Raw genomic sequence first — 17,793 nt, 5'->3', positions numbered from 1 at the left:
CCACCAAATTACATGTCAGTTTTTCTGCAATAATTTTTAAAGAATTCTCATAACATAGACATATAGTTCTGCACAGGACATTATGTCCATGCATGTCTATAATACATATGCATGTAAGTTAACATATACTAGAAATATATATTTCTATATATCTCTATATAGTAGAAAAATGTATAAAGGGATAGGGGGGTTTGATTTACAGCAATCTCAAGAAGCAGCCTTTACTCAGCTGGTTGCAATCCATCCTGCTTTTGGACAGAGACCAAGAATGAAAAAATTATCTTGGAAAAAAAAAACATGCTAGGGTAATTACAAGTAACTGGGGAAAAAAAGTTTATAATTTATAATAAATTTAATGAGTTCTGGACAGAACTGAACAATACCAGTGCCGTAACCCACAGTAAAAAAAAGAAGCAAATGTTTATCTGTTTTCATACAGAGGTCATCTGTGGTCTCTGCATGCCAAAAAAAATGTAAGGCTGCTACATCCAAAGCCATGTAAGGGACTTGAGCAATGAAATTGTCACAGTCATACTGGAAAATCTTAGCCAAAATGCACTGGTAGACAATGCCTCTCTCTTCTCCCTTCCCCTCCACACCTGCAGCACTTTGCCTGAAATTAAGGAGTTGTTTCGTGAAAGTGAATTCTGACGTGAGTTAATGTGAGAAATACACCTGATCCATGACTAATGTGCTTTCTGGAGATGCTCACTCTCCTCTGGGCACAGTTCCAAGGATTACAGATATTATATACATCTGTAGGAGCAGATCCAGCACAAATCTGGACGCGTGGAGGTTAATCTGCTGCAGCTGTGAGTAGCTTAGGGTCACAAGCAGGGACACTTCTGAAAAAATGTAAATGTAACTTAAAACAAAAAGCAGGGAAAGACACATATCTCCATCCTGATCTGACACCTTGAAAACGCTGATGTTGAGAGAGGGAAAGTGGGTGTAGGAACTCGGGGCTGAACGTAGAGGGGGAGTTGCAGCCGCACAGTCTTCCTACTACGTGTCTCAGGCCACACTCCACAATGGGTAATGCCGATCAGACTGGGGGAATCTCACCAGTGTGTATGCCCCAGCCAAGGACAATAAATGGATTTACCCTTTTTTCTCTTCCTTAGTCTGTCTTTTCATTTTGTTTCTCTTGCACTGGTTTTGGTCTGCAGTCCTCCAGTTGTATAAGATGCTAGTCCAACGTGACTAGAAGAGTTCATTCTGCACTGTGGGACAGCTGAGGGTGATTTCCTAACCTTGGCTGGTATCACAGAGATGTCTTGGCTTCCATCAGAAAAATACTTCACTAATTGCTGGCTTGGCTTGTTGCTGCTCATCAAAACTCCTTCTGTCATGTTGCTCCACTAACGTACAACAATATAATGCTGTTTCTTGGCCAAGTAAGTTATATACACCCTTTTCCCTTGATAAACCCTCCCTTCCCATCATTAACCTTTATGTGGTCCCCTGAGCAACATAACACTCATAGAAATGCCATTATAGCAATGTTATGGCAGTTGAGCAAGTTGTTCATGAGCAATGCAGAGGACTGTGGTAATGTATATTTCATTGTACTCTTCTCTGCTGATAGGTCTAGTTTTGACTCTATAAAATCATTAGTCCAGAGTAATGAATTCCAAGAGGCACAGAATAGGTTAGGGCCCAGCTTCTCTCTGGAACCTGTTGTGTGAACTTTAAGTTGCCAGGACTGTCATTAACACACACTTACTGAAATGGAAAGATAATGGAATATTGGTATAAATCAACTGGCTATTTCGATACTTCTTCTGTTATCATATACCTCTTCATGTGTGCACTTCATGCAAGGTCTATATTTACAGCAGGCTGGTCCTGAATATACAGAGCTACTTGGACTGGCTGGATGATTCATGGAGCCTGTCTCTCACCAAGGGAATGAAATACTATGGATTTGAGAACAGCTATCTGGTGTTTCATAAGAGTGCAAATAATAACTGCTTGGATTTCATCCAGAATTATACCCTATGACTCTGGTGAAACAACACCACTCTTTTAGATAAGCTGGGCTAAATTCTCAGATTCTCCCTTGCTTAAGAAGAGCAACGGGAAAGACCTAGGTAAGATACTGTGCTGTGGGAACCCAGGTTGCCAGCTACCTCTTACAGAGCACACACATCCCTCTCTGACAGAATAGGACACACCAGTCTCCTCCAGACACTGCCATCCCAAAGTCTTTATCTTTAGTCTCAGTGAAAATTTAGTTAAAAGTCACACATCATAATTTTGTATATGTATAAAAATGAATGTCTATGCATATGCATGTATGTAAGCATAAAGGATAGTATTGTGTACTGAAAGACAGACATTTTACATAGGTCATTGCTTTTCAATAAGAACATCCCAGTTTCTTTCTGAAATTATTGTATGTATTCCATATTCCATCTCTGGCCTGCTGTGTGCTAGCAATTTCCAGGTGTTTTCCTTAGTTCAAATAATGATTTCTAACATTACTATAGCTACCATTTAGTCTCCAGACCTGATTTGTTGCAAAACAGGAACCTTGTTCACATCTGTTGTTGTCACTGAACCATAAGGCAAATACCATGGTAAACATGGTCTGAGAGCCAGGTAATGCCACGCAGCACAGAACAAGGCAAATGCTGCAATGACACAACAGCATTATTTGAAACACATCAGTCCTTTCAGTTCCATCAAGACCACTTGTCAAAGGCCAGTAATTCTAATATATATTGTCCTATTTTGTAAATAGTGATCTCAGTGCTTCCTGAGTACAGGGACTAGATGATCTTTCAAGGTCCCTTCCAATCGCTAACGTTCTGTGATTCCATGATTCTATTTTGAACTTTGGGGCATATTTTCCCCCTATTGGGACTGCTTCAAATTTATATTTAAATTCCAATTTTCTACTTCATCTTCTCTTTGAGTCACAAAAGGAAGTTCTAGCGAAGGAGCCAGGGAATTGGATCCTGCTGTGTCCATTCACTTTGTCAGCTAAAATAGCAGCTGCTGTGAAATACTGTTGGTGCTCAGGCTGGTTTCTGATATTTCCTGCAAGTTTTTAAATAGGAGTGTTGCAAATGAAAGACCTGATTCACTCGTTCGCAAACATGTTTTTTCATGCCATATCTTTCCAGCCAGTTCACTTTTACCCTCATGCAATTAGCTAAGCAGGTATGGGACTGACAATCTTGTTCTGGTGTGACACTTGAGGAGTGTTGCCCATCACATAAACAGAATTCATTTTAACACAACTGAATTTTCAAAAGGTTAAGATAGTTTAGGAAAACGCCTCTAGCTCAAACAGATGACAGTACCTCTGAGTAATGTGGTGAGAGATATTTCCCATTGTGTTTTGCAATGTTATGCATGATTTTTAATGCCTTCTCTCCTTTTTTTCGTGTCAGGAGCCAACGTGGAGATTCGGGAACCACCCTGTAAGAACACAGAAGTTGTAAATAGGGATTTTGCCCTTTAACATCACAAACAAAACAAAGTCATTTGCCTTTTGCATGTGTTAATGCACAACACACTGATTTTGCAGTATTTGGGATACAGAAACTCTTTGATGGACTGCTTTTCCAGTTGGTCTCCTTTAAAACACCTGATCCTTTTGGGCAAGAAAAAAGAAAACATGAATACTCTGTGAAGGTGAAAAGTAAGAAATACAACTATTGTATTTGCATAATGGATGTCAAAGGTATGATAACCAATAAGCAAACAGCATGACTGTAGAACAGCAAGGAATAATGGAAGTTAACACTAAACAGATGTAGTACCAAGTACAGGCAGTTCAGGAAATTTCTAGATGTATCATTATAAGAAAAACACACACACAAATGTATACAAATTTTATAAACTGAACACAAAGCAATACTACTGATTAGTGTTTCTAGCCTAGGGTTCAGATGATTCACCATTAAAGCATTCACAACATACAACGTTGTGAATAGTGTGCAGGAAGAGGGTGTGTGGATTAGATTATTTGAATCTAGCCCATGGGATGGCTGCACTTCACTGGCACTGATTTCACCACAGCACAGTGCTCTGCTTTCTCATTAGCTGTACTGTCTGACACATGGGAACTGTAGGGCAAGTTCAGACTTGAACTAAGTACGTAATTAGGGATGAAAGTGGAGTCCCATGGCTGATGGGAAAAGCAGACTTTGGTCAAGTTAACTGGATAAACAGCAAGCCGTGGGCTGAGCAGGAGCAGAGCAGGGTTCTGTGAAGGGGCATCTGTGGCTGACAAGAGAGGCAAACCCTGGGCAGGAAAAGGAAAGTAATGAATGTCTGCAATTTGCTAAAAAGAATCAAAAACCCAAAATCAACAATATGCAAATATCCTCTTTCCAGCCTACAACATCTTGCACACTGGAAACTGGGCACCACAGCAGAAGTCTCAAGATGCTCAAATAGCAATAGCAATAATGACAAGAGCAATGACTGCAACGTTACCAGTAATAGAGCAGGAAGAGGAAGTTGGGTAGTGAAATGACCAGCTGGATCCCCTGCCAGGTGGGAACCAAGTATGCAATTCCAGGGAGAATCATAATTCCCAGGGTGAAGAACACCTGAATCACGATCCCAACAATCCGCTGGTCTGAACCAACAATCTCTGTGACTGAGCAGAGAGAAAGCCAAAATAACCAACACAGAAACAAACTGAACTCAAAAGAAAAATATTAGTGATGGAACATAATGAAAGATAGTTGTATCTCAGATTACAAGTCTGTCTAGCCCAGCATCTTGTCTTCAGCAGTGTAAGCACATCACCAAGGCTGTCCTGGGCAAGCAGACGTGACACAACCTCATCAATTCACCCACTGTTCTTCAGCTAGAAGGGTTTCTGATTGCATGTTTACTAAGGAATTACATCTGGCCAGAACAGGGGTGTGAGACAGCATCATGATCATGCTTAGTGGTAAACTGTTAGCACTCTCCCTGGCACAGTTTTGGCCCATGCCCCAGACTAGAGGATCCTTCCGTCAGTGGCTGCTCCCAGCAGGTAATATGGACAAGGCACCTGTGGGGAAGAGAGTTTAGCCATACCATGCTGGCTGCTCTGAGATATGGGCCACAGTTTGTGCTATTGACCAGAACAAACATGGCCTTTGTTGGGATTTTTTTAATCCTTTGGAGGATTTTTTTATATTGTGAACATGCCTAATCACTTCTGAAACCCCCATAGGACCATATTGCTGTCAATATCCCATGGCCATGAGATCCATAGTTGAGATAAGCAATGAACGAAGAAGTGTCTCTTGTTTGTTTCAAAACTGTCACCACTACCTAGCCTTCAAAGTAAAAGCAGAGGGGTTTACCTTGTTGGTTTTTGTTCATTTGCTTGTTTATGTTTGGTTGGGGTATTTTTGTTGTTTTGTTTGGGGTTTTGTTTGTGTTTGTTTGTTTGTTTTGTTTTGTTTTTTCTTTTGGTGTGGTTTTTGTTTGTTTGTTTATTTGTTTTTTACTGAAGGAGATACAATTTTACAAGTTACAGTGATTTGTTTCAGCTGTCAATGGAGACAGATATGACACCATTACTATTTTTATTGACTATTCATCATGTCTGCATGGCTCAGGGGCAACCCAATGTAGCTGCTCAGCACTAGACCGGGAAGAGCTGAGTTGTATGTAAAAGCAAATGGAGGTTCTTGGGGAAGCCTGTTGTGGTTCTGAAACACAGATCAGTCACTTGGGAGATGTATTAATGGTAACCATCCTCCTAGTGCAACGAAACCAATGATCTGTGTATACCCCTTAAAAGATGTTACATTGGTAAATATTCTGGGTGACCCTGGGACGTCTCGTCTCTAGTAGGATGCTTTCCTCAATGTTATGCTATTTCATGCTCTAGAGAGGAGTTTCCCTTTCTGAATCTGGCTGTCATTCAAGATGTCACAACAATACCATTTTATTGTGAAAAGTAAGGTTGCTATGCTAGGAGCTTCATTGCTGGACCATGACTATAACCTATCAGAAAGTCTGCATGCCTACTGTTTTGATACTATTTATTAAAAAAATCTTTCCTTCCTTATCCCTTTTCAGGAAAAAATAATCCTAATCTGGACCCTGGTGTCCAGCCTGTCACTAAGCAAAGCCTCCCAGCTAAAGAATGAAGAGCAGCCACCCAAGTGTCTGTCTTCCCAGTGATGAAAAACAGTTAATTCCTCTGAGCACTTGCAGAAGATACTCAGATTCTGCTAAAATTAACCACGTCTTTGTTTGTGTATCGGGTTTATTTGGGACTTGCTCTGTAGATTTTGATCCTCTTGGTGATCTTCTAGGTAATAAGAAAACCTTTTTATCTACACATTTCACTCTTCCACCTTTTAATTATTCATGTTAATCCCTCCCTATTGGAGTACGTAGATTAGACAGCCATAAAAGTTCTCAGATAACACCAACAGAAAAGGTTACATTGGTTCTGAGTTGCCTATGGTCAGCTGCTCACAGGCATATCTGAGTTTCACAGTGATGGGTATGAAAGGAGAGCCTGGACAGTTCTGAAGCACATGTCAGTCTTGTTAGTCTGCCCTCATGCATTACTTCTTCCTCACTCTTCTTCATGGAATCCTATGAGATCAGGAAGGCATATGCATGATGCTCATTTCCATCCTATATCAGTCTGAATATCTGAAAGATTTTGCACTTGCTGCCATTCTCAGAGGCCACCTCTGTACCAGTAAATTGGCAGACATTGACAGGTACGGAAACACTATAGTGTTTAGCTGCCAGCAAGGTCCCCAGAACAGTCTGGACAAAGGCCAGTGACTGCTTTCCAAACTTTCAGTTCAGGCATGAGCCCAGATCATGGATGATGTCAAGTTGCAATTTACATTCAGTCACCTTGTCTTGGAAAAACAAATGCATTAACTAGGATGGAGTCGGGTTATTCACTGTGTGCTGACCCCAGGGCTAGTGCTTTGTTCCCAAGAAAAACTATTATGAAGAGCAGATGTAGATAGACTCCTTGTCCTCCAAAAATCCCTCACTTTTCCTAACCAGAAAAGAGAGAAGATAACAGCTCTCACCAATCACGTAGCATGTCATCCAGGTTCCCTTGCCAAACATGCCTTGGAGAAAACGGAAGATCAAAAATACAGTAAAGTTTGGTGAAAATGCCACTATGATACCACATATCCCAACCCCGAGACAGGAGAGCAGGTAGATGAGGAGTCTTCCATATCTATAGAAAAAAAAAAAAAAAACAACACAGTGAAAATCATTAAAAGACACAAAGGTTATTTTTTTCCTGGCATCTCATTTTAATGCTAGATCTAAAAGTGCCTTTTTCAAGACCAGCCTTGTTCCAAAGGAAGGCTGCCTGAATCTTTGTAGGGTTGGCCCTTGGGATATAGGACTCTTTCGCTGTGGTAGTTATCACTGCTTTTATGTCACTAATTTTAAAACTGGTGATGTCCTATCCATGTTCCCTTTTGTTTTAGAAAGCAGTTTTTCTTTTTGTATCTAACCTATGGCCCATGTCTTACAGTTCAGATTTTTGATCTAGCTGCAGTTTCATGAAAACTATGTCCTTGGAATACAACTAGAATTTCCATTCTGTTCTCTTCTCCATTGTTATTGTTGCTGTTTTAAGAAGAAACTGTGGAAACTGATGTAGCTGTTTATCTTACCAAAAAGTATTTGAGAGTATATTTGTTTGTCCAGTTTGCTCAAAAGCTTTTATGAGAACAATTTATATGGGACAAAAAATAGGGTATTTTCAACCAGATCTGTTCTTTTCAAAGCTGTCAAGGAGACAAGAGTCCACTGGTCTGACTGCAGCACATTCCCCCAGTGCTATCAATTTACAACATCCACAGTTGCATGACAATTACATCATGCTTAATACACAAGTACTCCTAGATGTATTTTTTCATTTTAATAATTAGCTGTAGTACCTCTACTCTTACACAGTGCTAAGGTGCTAGTATCATAACTGTCCAGCCAGACACTGATCAGAGATATCTTAAGTTAGTGAGTGCCGTCTTTTCCATCTTACTTTTTTCCTTATTATTATATCCTTGAAAAGATTAGGTTTTCCTTGAAAGTTCAAAATTTGTTATCTGAGACAACATTCCAGTTAATTTTTTAAGTATTCCTGACTATGAAGAAATAATACCTTAAGTTATTATTAATATTATTACAGATAACAAAGAAAAATGAGGCAGAAAGTATTATATGAACTGAAGAAACACGCCCTGCCATTGCAATCATCAGTGGTGGTCTCAGTCAATGCATGGGTTGACTTCTGTTAATTATCAGCACAGAACACAAACCAGGCTCCCTCCTTTACTCTAAGAGGTAGAGCTTATGGGAGCTTCCCATTCGAGGGCAGGTTGGCTGCTCAAGCCTGAATATCACCCACACCTTTTCCTTAGTATTCATCCAGCTCTAATACAGTTGAGGACAGGCTGGAGGGAACTATGACCTTGGTGGTAAGTGTGTGAATGGAGAAAGTTACCATACTGAGTCCCGTCATTCCTTCCTCAAGTAACCGCTCTCTTCTCAATGATGTCTATTGAACATCCTCCAGTAAACACCAGACCATAAACCTCCTCTGAATGCTTGCTTTTCAGTTCTGTGTCCTTCTGCCCTTCCTCAGTCCAGATGTGCTCAGAAAACATTGGAAACAACAAGAAAGCTCTTTTCATGACATTTTAATGTCCAAACAGGATGAGTAAGTAGTATTGCATGAAGTTTCCAGACCAAAAGGAAGCAAAGACTACATTGTCTGGATTTTGATAACCCGGTGTCCTAATTTTGGCTGGGTTAGAGTTAGTTTTCTTCCTAGTCGTTGGTATAGTGCTGTGTTTTTGATTTAGAATGAGAATAACGATACCCTGATATTTGGTTGTTGCTGAGCAGTCAGATTCTCACACTGTGCCAGGTGCACAAGAAGCTGGGAGGAGGCACAGCCAGGACAGCTGACCCCAGCTGACCAAAGGGATATTCCACGTCATATGACATCTCATTCAGTACATATTTTTGGGGAATCTGGCTGTTCGCAGAGGTTCCGAGCAATGGCGTTTGTCTTCCCAAGTAACTGTTATGTGTGATGGAGCCTAGCTTTCCAGGAGATGGCTGAACATCTGCCTGTCCTCCAAAGTGTTGAGGTATGCTTATTGCAGGTGACACTACAAGTGATTCACCTCTGCAAAAAGGACAGCAGTGGTTATACAGTACCTGTCTGCAGCGTAGCCCAGGGTGAATGAGCCGGTCAGAAAGCCCAGACTGAGGATAGCCTGTGAGAGATCCAGCATCCAGGCATTGCTGCACACTAGGTTATACTGTGGGAACAAGGGAGACGCATAAACACCCCTGGTGGGTTACTCATCACCCTCAAAACATTATAGAAATTGCATAGGGCCAGGCAGGAAGGGGAAAGAGAAAAGGAAAGGGGAAGGGGAAGGGGAAGGGGAAGGGGAAGGGGAAGGGAAAGGGGAAGGGGAAGGGAAAGGGGAAGGGGAAGGGGAAGGGGAAAGGGAAGGGGAAGTTCCAATGTGCTTGTTCAACCACAAGCACCTTCCCTGGTCAGGGAAGCGCAGCTGTAGCAAGCGCTCTTCAAGCTATCAAGAAGACAGAGGGAGAGCTTCTCCTTGCCAAAAGGATTCTGTATTTCATACATCAGTTGTCCAGATATGGAAAGTAAACTAAACACAAAGCCGTTAAATATGTTGCCAAGGCAAAGCCATGACTTTGTTTAGTGCAGAATAAGGCAGCGCAGCTATATTCAGTGAAAACATTAACTTACAGAAATAGTTTAATTCTTTTTCTTAGTGCCTTCCAGATAAAGGCAGAACCATGTGGTCTCTGAGGAAACTGAAAACAGATCTCAGATAAGTTTCAGATACATTATATGTATTTTCTTGACAGAACTTCCCCAGACTTCTCTTTTCCTTATATTGTAGCAGCCATAACTCCCTATCACGACATTACATTGGTGCATATCTGAAGAATTCATTAGCAAGGATGGAGATGGGGATGGGCAGGGATGAAGGGAGGAGGAAAGTGGGTGAGAGGAAGACAAAGAGACTAGGAATTAAAACTGAAATGAAACCAAAGTAGTTATCCAGACAGCATGTCATTGGAAATTACTTTAGAGATTCTCTGAGAATAAATACCAACTGCTGCCTGCTGAATTCTGCAGACCTTATGGGAGTTGGGAGGTTTTGGTCCATACCTGGGTTACCTTAAGGACAATGTGGCTTCAGGACCAAGGGAAGCCACAGACAATAGCAGTTGCCAGCATTTAGCCTAGAGAGACCCTTTTGCCTTCGGACATGAGTTGTAAGAAATCTTTTTATCACTAGCAAGGTGCTGGTTGCTGAAGCACACACAGCGTGTCACATTTGTGCTCGCCAGCATGTGTACCACAATACTAGTTCTCAAACACTGTGCTGGGATGGGGTAGCCATGGGGTGGGTTAGAGAGAAGATTAACATTCTCTTCTGTCACTCACAGTTCTCCAGACTCTGAAATTTAGTGTCACAAGCCTGAGTTCCATCTTAGCCCATGTGCATGCTGTAATGGTCAGCCTGGGACTGGGACTTGGATTTTGAAGGTGTTTGTGCAGGAGAGACAGAGGACACCCAGAATAGGATTTCACTGAGCCTGAATCTGACCAGAAGCCATAAAGTAATACTCTTAAATGTTTATTTATGTACCTAAAGAAGAAATCATTTATTTCAATATTCTGAAATCCACACAAGTGCCATCCACACTAGTATCTATGGATTATTCTTCACTTTTATAAATTAAGCTCCTCTGTTTTGGTTCCAGATAAACTATTAGCACTGTCACTGACAGCAGAATCACTGTTTTTTGGGATTTTTTTTGAAGCTGCCAGTCTGGGAAATCTCTGACTGAGATCTGCAGTTTCCAGCTCTTGCAACTGTGAAGAAAAACTTGGCTAGTGACCTCTTAGGTTCCCAACATGATAGATGTTCCACGCCCAATGACTTTAAACAAAGTCATGGCTTTGATGTCAATCCAATTAATCTGGGGACTCTGACTGGCCACCTTTCAGTCAAGCCAGGCCATCAGAATCTGGCTTCTACTTCTGTAAATCTTAAGCAAGAGCTGCAGAAACCTCAGCTTCCTCTGAGATGACTAAAACCTGCTCTCAGCCATCATAGTTAAGAGCTATTGCAATGCTTTCCTAAAATAGCCTGAACATGGAGAAGCACTTTCAGACTTCAAGTGTTTCTTAACCTAGTGCTTTTTGAAACTATGACAACCTTGGCAAATAGTAACAAAAGATGCAGCTTTGCAAAGCAGAGCTTTTTCACGAGAATGGCCATTAAAAGAAGATTTTAGAAGGCAATGCAATTGACTGTGCTGATGGCAGAGGTTGAGGCTCTCAGAGGAGCATCTGCAGCCACCTACAATACAGCTTACCAGAGGGCTCAAAAAACAGCTGCAAAAAAATACCAGCTTCAAAAGTGTGCTGCTGGTGTGATGGAGAAAGAAATTATCACATGGAGAGATAGGCAGAGAGGGCAAGCAAAAGGAGTGGCCTCACATGAGCTCAAGGAAACCTCCCGAACTTAGCCAGAGCTGTATTTAGCTAGATGCCTCACAGGACACATGCCTGGTGCAGGTTCCACAGGCAAGACCCATGCTGGACACACTAATGCTGCCATGTATGCACCATGGGGACCAACAAGACAGCTGCTGGACTTGTATATGCATGGAGAGGTACATACATTGCAAGGTCAGCAGGTCACTGGCACATCTTCTCTAGCCGGCTTGGCTTGAATTTCAGGTGCAGGTGAGACATTCAGGTGCTGAATGTTGCTGATCAGCTGAGTTTTCGCACCATGGAGCAACAGTTCCCCCAGGACCTCAAAGCACAGCATAGACCTTTCACTCTCTTTGCCTGTCTCACCACATAGCTGCACCCTTCCCTGTGGGTTTTTGGTCAGACCAGTACTAGCAGGAGATGCCCCATGCTCTGCTGTGCAGATGACAGCTCTAGTGAGAGGTCAGAGCCCAATGCCACAGGCTGTTTTACAAAATGTTCTGTCATCTCATGTCATTTTTTACTGGTGGCTTCAGAGTTGGCTATGATGCACTGGCTTTTCCCAGCACTTTACAGCGATGGAGTGTGACAGAGGTCAGTCAGCTTCAGCCTGTCTGTGCTCCAGCTCTGAACACTGCTTAACACAAACCTTCGCACCATTATTTTTGGCTTCCAGCAGAGGCTGTGGAGTGACCCTGGGAGCACCATTCCCCAGAGAGGCAGAGAGGAGCCCTCATACCTCTCTCCTAGCAGTACCCAGGAATAACAGAGATCTGAGCACCTGGGCTGCAGGCTGAGTCATCTCCCAGTGAAGGTTAATATCACTCAGCATCTCATAAGTAGCTTGGATCTTTGACAGATCAAAATCTTGGAGAGAAATATCAGGCTGATTGATAGATCAGCAGGGAGGGCTTCAGATAAGACCAGGTTTAAGAGCCCTTCATAGAATTACCCAAGTCAGAGAGCAAAACATTCTCTGACGGTTATGATTGCTCCTGAAGAACACGGTCATGAGCAAAGACTCTCTCTCAAAAGCCAAAAAAACTAGGAGAGAAAGGGGAAGGAGTAAGAGTATTATTGCTTTGCCAGAAACAGCAATAGATTAGTGCGAGAACAAAATTTAAATGGGCATGTAATAACAAAAGCACTATAGCAATGTCAAACTGAGATGATGCTTACACTGACATAAAATCTGTAAATATAAACACTGTAGATCACTTAAAATCCACTCGTCCCTAATTTCAGTTGTTGATTTCAGAGACCAAACCCCAGATTTCTAACACCTATAAGCTTCATGGGGATTACAGCTCCCCTTGAGCTGACACATGAGGTTTCCCAAGACCCAGGAAGCTGTCCTGGCAGCCCAAGTGATGGCAAAGGGAGTGCCAGGACATTTCCCGCCCTGCCGTGGGACAGTGCCGGCTCAGTACCTTCAGTGCACTGCAGAACTGCTCTCCCGAGAAAGGAACCTGTGCTTGGAGGAACAAAGGGGAAGCTACAAAGCTGCAAAGGCAGCAGAGGAGATCAGGTTGTGGGTGGCGGCGCTGGAGTGGTGCCCATGCAATCAGTCAGCCTGCACACAGCTGCCAGGAGGGACCAGCTCCAGCATCCGCTGCCAGCATTGGCCTTCAGGGTTTATAATTTTGATTGTTTTTCAAAGAGCATATTTATTTTTTTTAAATAATTTAATCCCTCTTTACTATAAACAGGCAATGAATAAGCTGTCATGAAAGAGGGACGAAGAACAAATGCATGCCAGAAAGAGAGAGAGGGAAATATCTTTACTGGAGAGGACTCTTTTATCTGAACAACAGTTTCAGATGAGTTAGGCAGCAGCTGAAACTAGTTTTTGGCTAACAATGTGTTTTAAATATTCTGGGAAATTGGAAAATACAGAAAACTTCTATGAAACTACAAGCTTTTTCTGAAGACATTAGTGACAATATGCTAACCGCGTTTCGCGTTTTCCCAAATTAGTCCTGCACTTTGTTATTTTCTAAGTACTTAAATAACTTCTGATACAGATAAGCATTCTCAGACCTTTTCTGTTTGCTTGACGTAGCACCTAGCATTTAAGTCATCACCCTGGTAATGTCTTGCTTTTCGTTTGCAAACATAACCTTTAGAGGGGAATGTAACCTTTAAAAGAGAATTGCACACTCTGCAGAGATCAATTTTTGATCCAAGCTGCCCGTCAGTTCCCCATCACCACTTCAGCTGTGACCTGGTTTGATTGTGCCTGATAGTTGTCCCCATCTGCAACACTTGGAGGAAAAGTACCTGCATCTGTTCACCCAGGATTTCAGCTTGTCTCCAGTTAACCAGTAGTCCTCCTATGTGACACTCCCTCAAAACATCTCCCATGTCTCTTGCTAGCTGCCTCCTCAAACAGGAGCAGAGTGGTGCCTCCTCTCTGTTTCTGAATGGTCATATGTCCACCCATGCATGGGCTGATGTTTACACTCCTACCACATAGGCTGCTCCTATGCCCAGGCAGATTCGTCCACATAGTGAGGAGCTCAGCAACCAGGAGTACTTCCATGCAAATATTGGGTGGCATCAAGGAGCAGAAGAGTTATCCCTGTCAGTAACCGTCTCCCACTGTGAGTAATAGGAGATCCCATTCCGTGAAAGTACAGGTTCTTCTCATAACATACCAAAAAAATCCCAGGATATGGTCTTTAAATGTCCCAGACTATGCTCCTGTGATCCCACTTGGTTTCCAAAATTGGTAACATTAGAGAAGTAAAAACTCTAGGGCTCTCTGTCTGTCTAGACTACAGCTGTCTGACTTTGGTTTTCTTTTTTTTTTCTTCCTGAACATTCCAGTTTGGTGCCTCAAGAGAGGAAGAGCTATAGCTCACACCAACTGAAAATAAGCCACAGAAAAGAGAACATGGGCTCATTGATAAGCATCATACAGCCCTTGGCAAGCTGCAACCCAGCACAGGTTTCCCCTCAGAAGCATCACCTCTACAGCTGCAAAAGCATACCCCTGCTGCTGCAAAATTTGGGACATATTCTGAAGAAACATTTAGGAGATGTTAGTGAGGAGAGCTTACTGTCCTGTCCTTCGTGTGCATTTGTAGGTGTCTCTGACCACAAACAGAATCCTTGCAGTGCATGTCTATGCCATGAAGTAAATATTTCTGCTTTCACTTGAATAATTTCACTGCTCACCCAGGACAACATAGCAGAAAGGGAATGTCATTGTATACTGTGTTCAGTTTCCTTTCCTGCAGAGACTTGAAATGTAATTGCTAAAACATTTACTGCAGTGTGGGAGGAAGGATATGGAAAAGGAAAGCCTTAGGGGTTTTTTGCCTATTTATTGACCTGTATAGCACTGGCTACACCTAGATCCTGTTAAAACCTAGCTAGCCAGCTCCTCATTGCAATCATCAAGCAGGTGAACTAGCCCAGCTGACCAGTTCAGCTCTCCAGTGAAGAGCACATCCTCTTCCTCAGCATGGCTATGCTCCCTGCTCACTGCACAGGGGCATGCACCCAGCACAACCCTGCAACTCGTCTCCCCATTCAGTGCTGTGCTCACCTGCATGATTTCTATCCACTGTATGACAAAAAGTGGTGTGTGCCTGAACACAGCCTCCTTCTGTTTAGGGAGTTGACCAAAAAAGGTTGTGCTGCCCAAATTGATAAACAATCTATATCTGCACTCCTTTCCTCTTAGCCTTGGCAACGAGCTGGCATCCTAAGCAGAACTGGGTGCTGCCAAAAGAGACAGGCAGCAGGAACCAGCTCCTTCAGGACACCCCCCACTATAGAGTCCTTAGCAGACTGGGGAAAATCAGTCCCACCCTGACAGCCTCGCAGTACAGGCAGACACACACTCCTGATTTGACATACATCCCTGTGCTGAATGTTTTCCTCCCACCAAAGGCTTGAACATCAATATAAAATCCCAGTGCAGATTTATAGTAGCAGTGGTGTGCCTGGAATGAACTGGGCTGGTGCACTTTGCAGCACCAAACCACCTGAGTGATCTCTCTTGGAGAAGGAAGAGGTTTTGCACTGTTACCCTGTAGTTCATTAGTGGAGTAATCTCTGTAGAAAGGAGTGGGAACCGGCTGGGATGGGAACAGAAGAAATATTCATACATAACTACTGGTTGGGAAACACGGGGGCTGTGGCAATTTCCCATTTCTTCACAGCTTTGGCAGAAGGCAAACATTTTCCATTTTAGTTTGACATGCAGACTAATCACAGGCTTGTAATTCCTGGTAGCTGAAAGGCCTTTATGCACCGAGCAAGTCCCAAAACACTGCAGAATACCTATCCCTGTAGAAATGCATTGCTTTAAATGACAACGTCTTTAAAACCTCCTCAAAATGTAGCAACTTAGAGTAGGAGTTTGGAAGCACTTTACTGTCTGTTACAATTTAATTTCAAAATGATGGATGAAACTTTTTGCTTGACAAAGAGATCTACAGTGATTCCTCAGCCCAATTACAACAGCATATTGAGAGTACACACATATATCTTAAGTGGCATTCATACAAGTGACCAAATGGAGGCTGGTTTACCCTTTCACTCCCAGTGACAAAAGGTTTTGGGCAATATTCATTCATTGTTTAAGGAAATCTGAGAAGGTGCAGATTGTTCCTGCATGTTCTTTATTTGTTGCTGGGCAGCTCTTCTCCATCTGGCTTGTCCTCTGGGCTTTCAAACTCCTATCTTTCACACATCCTTACTGCAGCAAAACACCCTGCAAGTGCATGCAATGGAAAGAGAGAAACTACCTTTTTTTTTCTCTTTCTGACAAAGGTTCTGTCAAAGTGCTAAGGGACTAAGCAAGGATACTGTCCTCTCCATGTCTTGTTTTAAGCTGAGCACTTAACAAGGCAGATGGAGCCAGTGATTACCCTGTCCCAGGGCACTGTGGCTCAAGGCATGAGGAACAGCTTAGTTTTGAAAGCTTTGAAGTTTTCTCTCCTGTGCATGGCCCAGATGATACTTTTGCATCCCTACCACTCAGATCACCTAGAATCATTGAGCCTTCTAGGACAGAAGACCTGTTCTGTCCTTGTATTTTTTCTTATGTCTATCCATGTCCAAAGAAGAGGGAGGTGGATAAACTTACAGCCTCCTAAATGGGGGAGAACAGCAGATGTCCTAAAAACAGTAAGAAAAAACACGGCCCAAGCCCTTATCCAGTACCAGCTGGCTCAATAACAGTGACAGGAATCACAGCCCCACTGGCATAACCCATGCAAGGAACTGTTCCAGTTCCTCTCATACAGTGAAAGCTTAATTAGACCTTCATAAGAAATTCAGCAACTGCTGCTCCCTCTGCTCCTCTGTGTGCCCTTTTCCCCTTTCCCTTCAATACTTAATATTAATCTCACCATGATGGTGGAAATAAGACAGGGTACTGCTGTGCCAGTGACAATAATCACATTAGATCAAAACTTTGAAAGTGAATTGTGTTGCATATTGCCTTGGTGGAGGACAGCAAAAGGACCAGCTGCGCTTTCTCCACCTTGAGCTTGACTACCATGTCATCTCCTCTTCTGAGGGACTGTAAAAACTATGAGACAAACATCATTGCCTTGCTTACAGGTTTCTCTGCAAATGCTGGCTGACTGCTCTTTTCTGAGACAGCTGACAGAGGAGTAAGAAGATTTATTTCCGGCAGGTGCAATAGGAAATGTTCAGATGATCATTTGTCCAGCTCAGACCTCACACTTGGGCAATAAATTGTTGCCAGGTCTTGAAATGACATCATCTATGACATGAAGGCTTGCTGCAGACAGGACATATTGGAACTGGTCCCTTCTGCTGAACTCCTGCCAACAAAGGCTGCTAATAAGCTTAAAATATGCCAGCTGTGCTCTAACTGCTTCTGACCATGTAGACTTCCCTCTTCCTTTCATTGCTACCAGAGGCCATTCAACCTGCAGACGCGACTGTAATTCACGCACGTGCCTCTAGGAGTCATCAGCACCAAAAATGTCAATAAAATGGCTACTGCTTTGCAAACTGTCGCCAGCTACCTTTTTGCAGAGTGTTAGAATTTCTCCACTGGGACGAAAGTGCATAGTGCCAAAACCCAGAAGTATTAAAGGTTAGTGTCTCAGTCTTTAGCACAGTTTCCTGGGGAAATTAGGTTTATTGACTTTGTATATCCTGAGTATATTTGTCCCTCACAAGGCTCACCTGGCAGGAGGTGGCAGGCAAAATGCTTCCTACTTCAAATGTTACAGGGTGCAGGGAGTGACCTGGGCTCCCTTCCAGAGCCCCAACCGAGAGCA

At 42.7% G+C, this 17,793-nt stretch overlaps 1 protein-coding gene across 1 annotated transcript in view; it reads right to left on the bottom strand.

The window, feature by feature from the left end:
* SLC22A3 (solute carrier family 22 member 3) overlaps positions 1-17,793 on the bottom strand; it is a 29,830-nt gene that overhangs the window by 7,398 nt on the left and 4,639 nt on the right. Inside the window, exons 2-5 of the mRNA XM_005507617.4 lie at positions 9,184-9,287; positions 7,029-7,183; positions 4,453-4,618; positions 3,312-3,429 (exon numbers count right to left, since the gene is read on the bottom strand). Coding sequence (XP_005507674.2) covers positions 3,312-3,429; positions 4,453-4,618; positions 7,029-7,183; positions 9,184-9,287 — 543 coding nt within the window. The remainder of the gene's footprint in view (positions 1-3,311; positions 3,430-4,452; positions 4,619-7,028; positions 7,184-9,183; positions 9,288-17,793) is intronic.

Source organism: Columba livia, chromosome 3 (assembly GCF_036013475.1).
Source record: "Columba livia isolate bColLiv1 breed racing homer chromosome 3, bColLiv1.pat.W.v2, whole genome shotgun sequence".
Lineage (NCBI taxonomy): Eukaryota > Metazoa > Chordata > Aves > Columbiformes > Columbidae > Columba > Columba livia.
The sequence above is the reverse complement of the archived record's forward strand: the minus strand, read 5'-3'. Positions and strand labels throughout refer to the sequence as shown.